Raw genomic sequence first — 11,560 nt, forward strand, 5'->3', positions numbered from 1 at the left:
CCGAATATAAGCCGAGGCCCCTAATTTCACCCCAAAATCCCTGGAAAAGTTATTGATTCGAGTATAAGCCTAGGGTGGGAAATACATCATCCCCCCTGTCATCATCCAGACCCCCGTCATTAACACCCTCATCATCATCACCCTGTCATCATCACCCTGTCATCATCACCCCTTCATCATCCCCCCTTCATCATCACCGCCTGTCATCATCCCCCCTTCATCATCCCCCCCCCCTTCATCATCCCCTTGTCATCATCCCACACCCCCCCCCTTCATCATCCCCTTGTCATCATCCCCACCCCCCTTCATCATCCCCTTGTCATCATCCCACACCCCCCTTCATCATCCCCTTGTCATCATCCCCACCCCCCTTCATCATCCCCTTGTCATCATCCTCTTGTCATCATCCCACCCCCCCCCTTCATCATCCCCCTGTCATCATCCCACACCCCCCCCCTTCATCATCCCCTTGTCATAATCCCACCCCCCCTTCATCATCCCCTTGTCATCATCACCACATGTCATCATCATCACCGCTTGTCAATGTCTGATACAGTGGTCTTCAACCTGCGGACCTCCAGATGTTTCAAAACTACAACTCCCAGCAAGCCCGGGCAGCCACCGGCTGTCCGGGCTTGCTGGGAGTTGTAGTTTTGAAACCTCTGGAGGTCCGCAGGTTGAAGACCACTGCGGCCTTCGACATCATCTAGCCCCCTCTCACCCCCTTTAGTTCTGTACTCACCTCCGCTCGGCGCTGGTCCGGTGCTGCAGGACTGTGCGCTGGGGAGGTCGTCCGGTGGGATAGTGGTTCCGGGCTGCCATCTTCACCGGGGGGCCACTTCTCCGCGCTTCGGGCCCGGAATAGAGGCGTTGCCTTGACGATGACGCAGAGGGACGTTGGTAATGAACGTACCTCTGCGTCGTCGTCAAGGCAACGTGACTATTCCGGGCCCGAAGCGCGGAGAAGAGGCCCCCCCCCCCGATGAAGATGGCAGCCCGGGATCCACTATCCCACCGGACGACCTCCCCACCGAACAGTCCTGCAGCACCGGACCAGTGCTGAGCGGAGATGAGTACAGAACTAAAGGGGGTGAGAGGGGCCAGATGATGTCGAAGGCCGCAGTGGTCTTCAACCTGCGGACCTCCAGAGGTTTCAAAACTACAACTCCCAGCAAGCCCGGACAGCCGATGGCTGCCCAGGCTTGCTGGGAGTTGTAGTTTTGAAACCTCTGGAGGTCCGCAGGTTGAAGACCACTGAGGGCGGAGAGTTCACTCGAGTATAAGCCGAGGGGGGTGTTTTCAGCACGAAAAATCATGCTGAAAAACTCGGCTTATACTCGAGTATATACGGTATACGTTTGTTAGGTAGGCAGGAAAAGCATTTGCTAGGTAGGTAATATGTTTGGTTGGTAGGTAGGCAGGTATATGTTTGGCTGGTAGGTGGGTGGCCATGTTACATTTGGTAGGTAGGCCCTTAGTCAAGTGTTTTCCTGGGAGTTGTAGTTTTGCAACAGCTGGAGGCACTCAGGTTGGGAAACACTGGACTAAGGGCCCAACTACCCACCAAAATGCCACCTTCTGCTGCAAAACTCTAACTTCCAGCTTAAGACTGTCCGAGCATGCTGGGAGTTGTAGTTTTGCAACAGATGGAGAGACAATGTTTCGAAAACACTGCCGTAGTTAGTGTTTCCCAACCTGGGGGCCTCCAGCTGTTGCAAAACTCTAACTCCCAGCATGCCCGGACAGTCTTAAGCTGGGAGTTAGAGTTTTTCAACAGCTGGAGGCACCCAGGTTGGAAAACAATGGACTAAGAACCTACCTACCAAACCTGAGTGTCTCCAGCTGTTGCTGAACTATAACTCCCAGCATGCCTGGACAGCTAAAGACTATCAGGGGAATGCTGGGAGTTGTAGTTTTGCAACAGCTGGAAGTACCCAGGTTGGAAAATACTGACTAAGGCAGTGTTTTCAAAACAGTGTCTCTCCAGGTGGTCCAAAACTACAACTCCCAGCATTCCCGGACAGTCTCTAGCTGTCAAGGCATGCTGGAAGTTATAGTTTTGCAACAGCTGGAGGCACACTTATTTGTAAACACTGGTGTAACACTGGAGGCACACTGATTTGTAAAACTGGTGCTGAAACAATGATAACACTGAGCGCACCGTGATTCACTGACCTGCAGGAAAAGCAGAAGGCGGCGAACAGAGAACGGGACACCAATATTGGAGCAACGGGGGAGCATAGACAGTTGAGTTAGTTTCTTTTGGAATAATTTTCATACCTGGCACAGTGGATAAAACTAAAATAAAATACTAAAAAAGCCAGCAAGTAGAAGTAAAACGTCCGTCTTTATTCAGGGTTCTAGCTTAAAAGCCTTCACGGTGGCAGACAAACCGTTAACATATCAAAAAAATGAAATATTGCACAAACAGAGGGGGGTCCCAAGCATGTCTGACGCGTTTCTGATCTATCGATCCTTACTCATAGCCTGTAGATCCTCAAATGAGGCACCCTTATATACTCCAGGGCTTATTCCCCATTCCCACAGGAAGGGGAGGGACAGGTCCACATCACATGTGCACGTGATTAAAACAAAAACATGGGACCAAACACAGATAAATTATTCGGAGACATATCAGTAATGTAATATTAAATCTGTTTTGCTATTTAGACCATGGGGTTGAATGCAATTCAAAAGATAAATCCACATGATTTCCCTATTGTGGAGGGATTGAATATGGTCACCTCCCCTTTTATTTAGCTTCACCTTCTCAATGCCTGAGAACCTGAGGGAAGTGGTGTCTGAATTATGACATATTTGAAAATGTTTAGATATGTTAGAAATGTTCGAGCTTAAAGGGCCAGCAGCATGTCTAATGTGCTCTTGCATGCGTTTTTTAAGGGACTTTTTGGTGGAACCCACATATGTTAAGTGACATTGTGTGCACATGATTTTATATACAACAAAAGTGTTATCACAGTTTATAAAGTTGTGAATGACATGGCATTTGCCATCCACCATACCTTCTATTTTCTGGCATTTTTCGGCAAAGGGACATACCACACACCGCGATTTATCGCACTTGTGGAAGCCCTTGGTGCTAATCCACTGGGTGGTAACACTAGCCGTGTCCACCATACTGGGAACAAGGAGATTGGATAGAGTAGGTGCCCGCCTCGCTGCAAATCTCACACCTGACTTTATAATCTCCCCTACCGTGGGATCTGTTGATAGCAAAGGTAAGTGTTTAATTACAATGCGTTTGATGTCATTATATTCTGGACTGTACGTGGTGACAAATGTAGGACAATCTTGTGATTCAGTTGGTTGCTTACTTGTAAAAAGGGATTTTCGATCCATAGGATCCACTCTCGACCGAGCTTTTTTCAAGAGCCATCCAGGGTAACCTCGAGCCGCCAGGCGTGTGCATGCTGCATCAGCTTCCCTGCGGTACACCTCGGCGGAAGAACTGTTCCGCTTAATTCGTATAAGTTCACCTACTGGTATGGCTCTTACTGTTTGTTTGGAATGGCATGAATTCGCCCTTCGGATGGTATTGCCTGATATCTTTTTTCTGTAAGGATCAACCTCAATTTTATTTGTATCAGGGTTGCCACGTAATATGACATCCAAAAAGGGGGTTTCACTTTTACACCATGTGTGGGTAAACGTAAGATTGAACCGATTATTATTGATATATGTCATGAATGCATCAACGGTCAGATGGTCAGACGACCAAATGATGAACACATCGTCTACATACCTCCCATACCATGCGAGGCATGTGGAAAATGGATTGGTGTCAGAAAAACTGCTCCTCCCACCAAAAAACAAAAAGGTTAGCCCGAGCTGGTGATGACTTTGCTCCCATTGAAGCACCCGTGCGCTGCAAATAAAAATTGTTACCAAACATAAAATAATTGTGTTTTAACACAAAATCTACCACCTCAATAATGTAATGTCTCAAATCCACAGAATATTTAGAAAATCTCATCAGTATATCCGAGATAGCTGATAATGCCAGGTTTTGCGGAATACTGGAATAGAGCGATTCAATGTCACAAGTAAGCCACGACAGAGAATCGCTCCATGTGAATTCATCCATGATTTTTAGCAAGTGCTTAGTGTCCTTGATATAACTTGGGCATTGCATAACCAGAGGTTGCAGTACTGAGTCCAACCACTCGCATAGGTGCTCGTTAAGGGATCCGATCCCCGCCACGATCGGACGCATCGGTGGCGGAAATCGGTCCTTATGCAGCTTGGGTAGCGAGTGGAAGATAGGAATAATTGGAGCAGGCACGAAAATATAATCCACTTCTTTTTGGGTCAAAATAGATCTGGCTTTCCCCTCTTCCAACAGAGTCAACAGTTCTTTTTTAAAAGTTTCAGTGGGATCCCCAGAAAGTTTAAGGTAAGTTTTATCATCAAATAGTAGATTTTCATTTAAATTGATATACAGTCCCGTGTCCATACATACTACCGGGCCGCCTTTATCGGCAGATCGGATCGTCAAATTTTAGTTTTTCTTTAATTTCTTTATGGCAGCAGCCTCCTTTTTATTCAAATTAGGACGAGTTGTATTGGACATTACTTTTGATTGTAGATTAACCAAATCTTTCATGATAAGGTCCTGGAACCAATCAAAAATTGCTGGTCTGGTCTGTATGGGGTAAAAATTTTGGTTTTTAGTGGAGAAGGTATGTGCAGTATTCACTTCATCACAAATTGATATCCCACAATTTTCAAGGAGACAGAGATCTCTAAAAGCAATTTGTTCTGCTAACGAATGCATTAGTGGTAAATCAGGGTTTATAGAAAGTTGAGGTGGGTCCGATGGTTCATCAGCATTTTCCACAAAAAAAATGTTTCTTAACTGTTAAAGTTCTCAAAATTTATTTATATCCAAAATTGTCCGATAAACATCAAAATGATGTGTAGGAGAGAAACCCAGTCCTTTCCACAGGACCGAGGTTTCTTCATCTGTAATGATTTGTCCAGAAATGTTGATGACTTGAAAGTCCTCTTTTATTACTTTTTCCGTTTGTCCTTGTTATGCTCCGAAGCTCTTCTTCCTATGTTTTCCACCGCGCCTTCCTCGTTTTTTGACTGTCTTCTCGCATTGCGATTCTTGTGAGTGTTCACATATTGCGGTTCTGAGTCCCCGCTAGTGTCCGTGGTATCTGAACAATCTGAATTTTCAGTAAACTCCTGGTCAGAAGAACTAAATTCACATGGAGCGATTCTCTGTCGTGGCTTACTTGCGACATTGAATCGCTCTATTCCAGTATTCCGCAAAACCTGGCATTATCAGCTATCTCAGATATACTGATGAGATTTTCTAAATATTCTGTGGATTTGAGACATTACATTATTGAGGTGGTAGATTTTGTGTTAAAACACAATTATTTTACGTTTGGTAACAATTTTTATTTGCAGCGCACGGGTGCTTCAATGGGAGCAAAGTCATCACCAGCTCGGGCTAAGCTTTTTGTTTTTTGGTGGGAGGAGCAGTTAATTTTTTCTGACACCAATCCATTTTCCACATGCCTCGCATGGTATGGGAGGTATGTAGACGATGTGTTCATCATTTGGTCGTCTGACCATCTGACCGTTGATGCATTCATGACATATATCAATAATAATCGGTTCAATCTTAAAGGGGTATTCCAGGCAAAAACTTTTTTATATATATCAACTGGCTCCAGAAAGTTAAACAGATTTGTAAATTACTTCTATTAAAAAATCTTAACCCTTTCAGTACTTATGAGCTTCTGAAGTTAAGGTTGTTATTTTCTGTCTAAGTGCTCTCTGATGACACCTGTCTCGGGAAATGCCCAGTTTAGAAGAGGTTTGCTATGGGGATTTGCTTCTAAACTGGGCGTTGCTCGAGACAGGTGTCATCAGAGAGGACTTAGACAGAAAAACACAACCTTAACTTCAGAAGGTCATAAGTACTGAAAGGATTAAGATTTTTTAATAGAAGTAATTTACAAATCTGTTTAACTTTCTGGAGCCAGTTGATATATATAAAAAAGTTTTGGCCTGGAATACCCCTTTAAGTCCCAGGATGCCCTTGGTCCTAGTGGGGTTAAAAGGTCAAAAGATTAAAATATATAAACTAAGAAGACACTGTGAAGTACGGGGATATACTCGGTGGAGGTTAGGGCCGATAGCCGATAACTTATATCGATATTCCGGTATAAGTTATCGGCTATTTATCCCCCCACGACACCGCTGCAGGTCATTGATTTAAAGCGGGCGCTTTAAATCAATGCACTGCAGTGGCTTTTGCGGTGCCATAGGCCGCCGCCACCACCACCCGCTTCTCTCCCCTACCTTTCAGTGTGGTCCGGGCCATCCTTCCTTCCTTCCTGTAGTGTCCGGGCCGTTCCGGGTGAAGGGTGAACCGGTCCGGGCTGTTCTTCTTCTCCGGCGGTCATCTTCTCCACTCCGGGCAGGCTCCGGCCTAGTACGCTGCATAGACGCCGCTGCGCAGTGACGCCCGTGCACAGCGATGCATCTGACGTCACGGAGTAGCGGCGTCTATGCAGCATACTAGGCCGGAGCCTGCCTGGAGTGGAGAAGAGGACCCCCGGAGAAGGACAGCCCGGACCGGCGCACCCTTCACCCGGAATGCCGCCGGACACTACAGGAAGCAAGGATGGATGGTCCGGACCACCCCCATTACGGGTAAGTTTATTTTATTTTTATTTTTTTATTGACTTGGAGGGTGGGGGAGAGGACCGACCAGTATAGCAGTATGGGCAAAAATCCATACCGGTATACCGCCCAGCACTACGGTGGGGGGTGCGATGCGGTGGGTCGGGGTGGCGGTCGCGGTGCGGTGGGGGCGGTGCGGGGGGCGGGCCATTATCGGCTTATAGGCAAGGTAATTGCCGATACCGATAATGCCCAATATCGTGCTTATCGGCCGATAATATCGGCCATACCGATAATATCGGCCATACCGATAATCGGTCGATCCCTAATTTCTAGGTGTATATTAATATATATATATGTCAAAGAAGAAAGCAGCACTCCTAAAGCGTGAGTAGGTGCCTCCAGCTAGGATCCGGGTCCAGGATCCTGCATACGTAGTTCCAAGGAAAATGCTGTGGCATCATTATCAAGCCACTTGATAATGATGGTGTGAGACCATCGAAACGTTGCTCTTTGCACATTTGGGATGAATAAATAGTTTTCATTTTTTCACCATACCTTGAGTGCCACAGCATTTTCCTTGGAACTATGTATATATATATATATATATATATATATATATATATATATATATACATATATATATATATATATATACACACAAATCAAAAAATATGTTGCAGTCTCTTGTAATACCTTTTTTATTGGACTAACAGAATTTTGTACAGACAAGCTTTCAGGATTCTGCCCTTTATCAAGTCCAATAGACAAGGACTAATGATCAAAGGACTTTATAAATTATCAGGGAGGAATCCCAAAAGTTTGTCTCTACAAAATTCTGTTAGTCCAATAAAAAAGGTATTACAATCTGCATCACTGGACTAATATGGCTACTCACATTTACTATACAGATATACACATACCTGAAGATGGTTTAGAACCCTGTGATGTCACACATGCTTGTGATGATGTCACCGTAAGCTGTACAAGGAGGTGCGCGCCGGCTGCAGTCTCTTCAGTGTGTTTTGCATTCACAACCTGTGGTGCAAAGTGTTTCTTAGAGAGTTTCTATTTGCGATAGAGAATTCAAGATTTTGACCGTTCCTTGTCTGAAGAGAGAACCACAAGGTAAGTCTCAGCTTCTTCTATTCTTACATACACAGGGCTTTTTGTTTGACAGTTTTTTTTTATTGTTGTTGCTTTTTTTTTTTAGCAAAAAAAAACAAGAAATTAATTTCCAAAAGAAATAACAAAAGTTATATTCCTCATAGCATAGTGACAATACTTGGCTTAGGCATTAAACATAATAAAACGCACAGATAGTATCATGACCAGAGCTTTTTCTTGCAAAACTGCTAAAATGCAATTATGCCCAAAAAAGCTCCCAAGAAAAAGAGTCCTAATTCATGAAGTTCTAAAAGATATAAGTCTATGAGAAAGATTTGGTGGTGTAGTAAAAGAATGACAGAAAGATTAGGGCAGAAATATAATAGTATATAATAGAATTCTGTGTGTACTAACAATAGAAATACTCTGGGTACTCCGAAAGGGAAAATGTTCAAATCAACTAGTGGCAGAAAGTCATATAGGGGACGGATAGATCCCAATGAGATGGGGTAGGTTCATTATTAGTAAATGTATATAGCAGGATAGCCCAATTGTATCTACAGTATGAAGTTCACATGGCCCAGTGACTATACAGCCAAGCCCTTATAATCCGCCATTACTAGGACAGATTCAGGGTTGTCAGATATTACTAGGACCGGACAGGTTCAGGGTTATCAGATATTACTAGGACCGGACAGGTTCAGGGTTATCAGATATTACTAGGACCGGACAGGTTCAGGGTTATCAGATATTACTAGGACCGGACAGGTTCAGGGTTATCAGATATTACTAGGACCGGACAGGTTCATGGTTATCAGATATTACTAGGACCGGACAGGTTCAGGGTTATCAGATATTACTAGGACCGGACAGGTTCAGGGTTATCAGATATTACTAGGACCGGACAGAATCAGGGTTGTCAGATATTACTAGGACCGGACAGGTTCAGGGTTATCAGATATTACTAGGACCGGACAGGTTCAGGGTTATCAGATATTACTAGGACCGGACAGGTTCAGGGTTATCAGATATTACTAGGACCGGACAGGTTCAGGGTTATCAGATATGACTAGGACCGGACAGGTTCAGGGTTATCAGATATTACTAGGACCGGACAGGTTCAGGGTTATCAGATATTACTAGGACCGGACAGGTTCAGGGTTATCAGATATTACTAGGACTGGACAGGTTCAGGGTTATCAGATATTACTAGGACTGGACAGGTTCAGGGTTATCAGATATTACTAGGACCAGACAGGTTCAGGGTTATCAGATATTACTAGGACCGGACAGGTTCAGGGTTATCAGATATTACTAGGACCGGACAGGTTCAGTGTCATCATATATTACTAGGACCGGACAGGTTCAGGGTTATCAGATATTACTAGGACCGGACAGGTTCAGGGTTATCAGATATTACTAGGACCGGACAGGTTCAGTGTTATCATATATTACTAGGACCGGACAGGTTCAGGGTTATCAGATATTACTAGGACCGGACCGGTTCAGGGTTATCAGATATTACTAGGACCGGACAGGTTAAGGGTTATCAGATATTACTAGGACCGGACAGGTTCAGGGTTATCAGATATTACTAGGACCGGACAGGTTCAGGGTTATCAGATATTACTAGGACCGGACAGGTTCAGGGTTATCAGATATTACTAGGACCGGACAGGTTCAGGGTTAATAGATATTACTAGGACCGGACAGGTTCAGGGTTAATAGATATTACTAGGACCGGACAGGTTCAGGGTTATCAGACATTGGTAACCTCAGGGAAGACGTCTCCATATAAAACACTTATAGAGAAGCGTCTTCTTCTGAGGCTGCGATGGTCTTAGTGTTATCTTGTGGTTTTGTGCTGGACATTTCTGCTCTGTATGAAGGATCTATTGTATAATGACAGGAATGATGACATGTTGTCTAATGTGTTCACTTATCTCTCTCTAGTGTTTTCAGGCTCTGACCTGTGACCATGGCCTCTCCACAAGACCCATTGCTGAAGGAGGAAGAAGCAATGGAGGACCATAGTGATATGGATGTAGAAAAGGGAGATATCCCTGAGAGGCAGAACCTGCCATCTCTAAGCGTGATGTCCACCGCACGTTCCATCATCACCGTAGTGATCCTCGCCTTTGTTAATTTGCTCATCTATGCAAATCGCTCCAGCGTGGCGGGGGTGCTGCCTTATATACAGAAAGCATATGACACCAATGCTAGTCTGTCCGGCTTATTGAATACATTGTTCATTGGAAGCTACGTGCTGGTCGCACCAATTGCCGGATATTTGGGCGACCACTGTAATAAGAAATATACTGTTTGCGCAGGAGTCATCGTTTGGCTGAGCATGACACTTACCCTGTCATTCATCCCTGACGGGTACTTCCTGCTCTTCCTGCTGACGAGTGGACTGGTTGGAGCCGGAGAGGCGACTTTCTGCACCATCGCCCCCTCCATCATTGCAGACCTTTTTACAAGTGACCAGCGGACCCGCATGCTGAACGTGTTTTACTCCGTCATACCTGTAGGCTGCGGACTAGGATACATCATCGGGCCCAAAGTGACTGATGCAGCAAGGGGCGATTGGCACTGGGCATTTCGGGTCACCCCTGGCCTGGGCCTCATAGCTGTGGCTTTGATGATTTTGGTCACTAAGGAGCTTCCAAGAACGACTACAAACGGGAAGAAGAACAACAAATCCCAGAAGTTTGCCAAATGGGCGACAGATCTGAAAAAACTATTTAAAAATCGAAGCTTCATGTTAACCACCATGGGATCGACGGCTGTATCCTTCATAGTGGGAGCCATAGGTGTATGGGGTCCGTCATACCTGACCCACGCACGAACACTCCTACAAGAGAAGGACCCTTGCCGTGCTGAACCGTGTGACTATCACGACATCCTAATATTTGGTGTGGTTACAGTCGTTTCCGGCATTCTGGGAGTTGTAGCAGGGACGGAGATAAGTAAAAGATATCGCAAATCCAACCCACGGGCGGACCCGCTTGTGTGTGGATGCGCGATGATGCTCTCCGCCCCTTTTCTTCTGTTGGCATTGACTTTTGGCAACATCAGCCTCGTTGCCACCAACATCTTCATCTTCATCGGAGAGACGCTTCTGTCAGTAAATTTCACCCTCATATCTGACATTATACTAAAAGTAGTAACTCCGTGGAGGAGATCTTCAGCCCTGGCCGTGCAGATGACAATCTATCACCTCCTAGGTGACGCCGGCAGCCCGTACCTCATCGGCCTGATATCTGACACCTACGAACAAGGATATGCCAAATCCCCTCTTCTGAAATACCGCAGCCTGGAGTATGCCCTCATGACCTGCACCATAATGGCAGTCATCGGAGGGGCCTTCTTCATGGCCACGGCCCTATATATAGAGAGGGACGAAAAAGAAGCAGAGATGGAATCAGAACCTCCGTCATCCTCCTCCTCCTCACTGCTTCCTGCCGATGAGGACCGTGCTTCAGACTGAGGAAAAGTCATTGCTTACCATTATCTCGTTTACTTCATTAAAAAAAAATTAAGAAAAAAATAACTGCATTTGTTCTATGTTCCACTTTACCCCTTATTCTCTACCCAGGGGCGGACACAGACAGCAGAGGGCCCTTGTGCAAAGAATGTGCCTGTGCCCCCCCCCCCAAAACATCAATTGTTCAGCACCCCCCCTCCATGTGTCACTTACTCAGGTGGACCCCCATATGTCACTTGCTGTATAAGTTTCTAATTATTTATTAAGGCCTCCCATATGCCGCAGCTCATTCAAGCCCCCCAC

At 45.4% G+C, this 11,560-nt stretch overlaps 1 protein-coding gene across 1 annotated transcript; it reads left to right on the forward strand.

Moving 5' to 3' along the window:
- Positions 1 to 3,442: 3,442 nt before the first annotated feature.
- Positions 3,443 to 11,289, forward strand: LOC130296677 (protein spinster homolog 1-like). Its single transcript, XM_056548482.1, has 3 exons — positions 3,443 to 3,503; positions 7,575 to 7,791; positions 9,724 to 11,289. Exon 3 carries the CDS (start codon positions 9,749 to 9,751, stop codon positions 11,258 to 11,260), a length of 1,512 nt encoding a protein of 503 aa, XP_056404457.1. The 5' UTR covers positions 3,443 to 3,503; positions 7,575 to 7,791; positions 9,724 to 9,748; the 3' UTR covers positions 11,261 to 11,289.
- Positions 11,290 to 11,560: the final 271 nt, after the last annotated feature.

This window comes from Hyla sarda, chromosome 12 (genome assembly GCF_029499605.1).
Source record: "Hyla sarda isolate aHylSar1 chromosome 12, aHylSar1.hap1, whole genome shotgun sequence".
NCBI lineage: Eukaryota > Metazoa > Chordata > Amphibia > Anura > Hylidae > Hyla > Hyla sarda.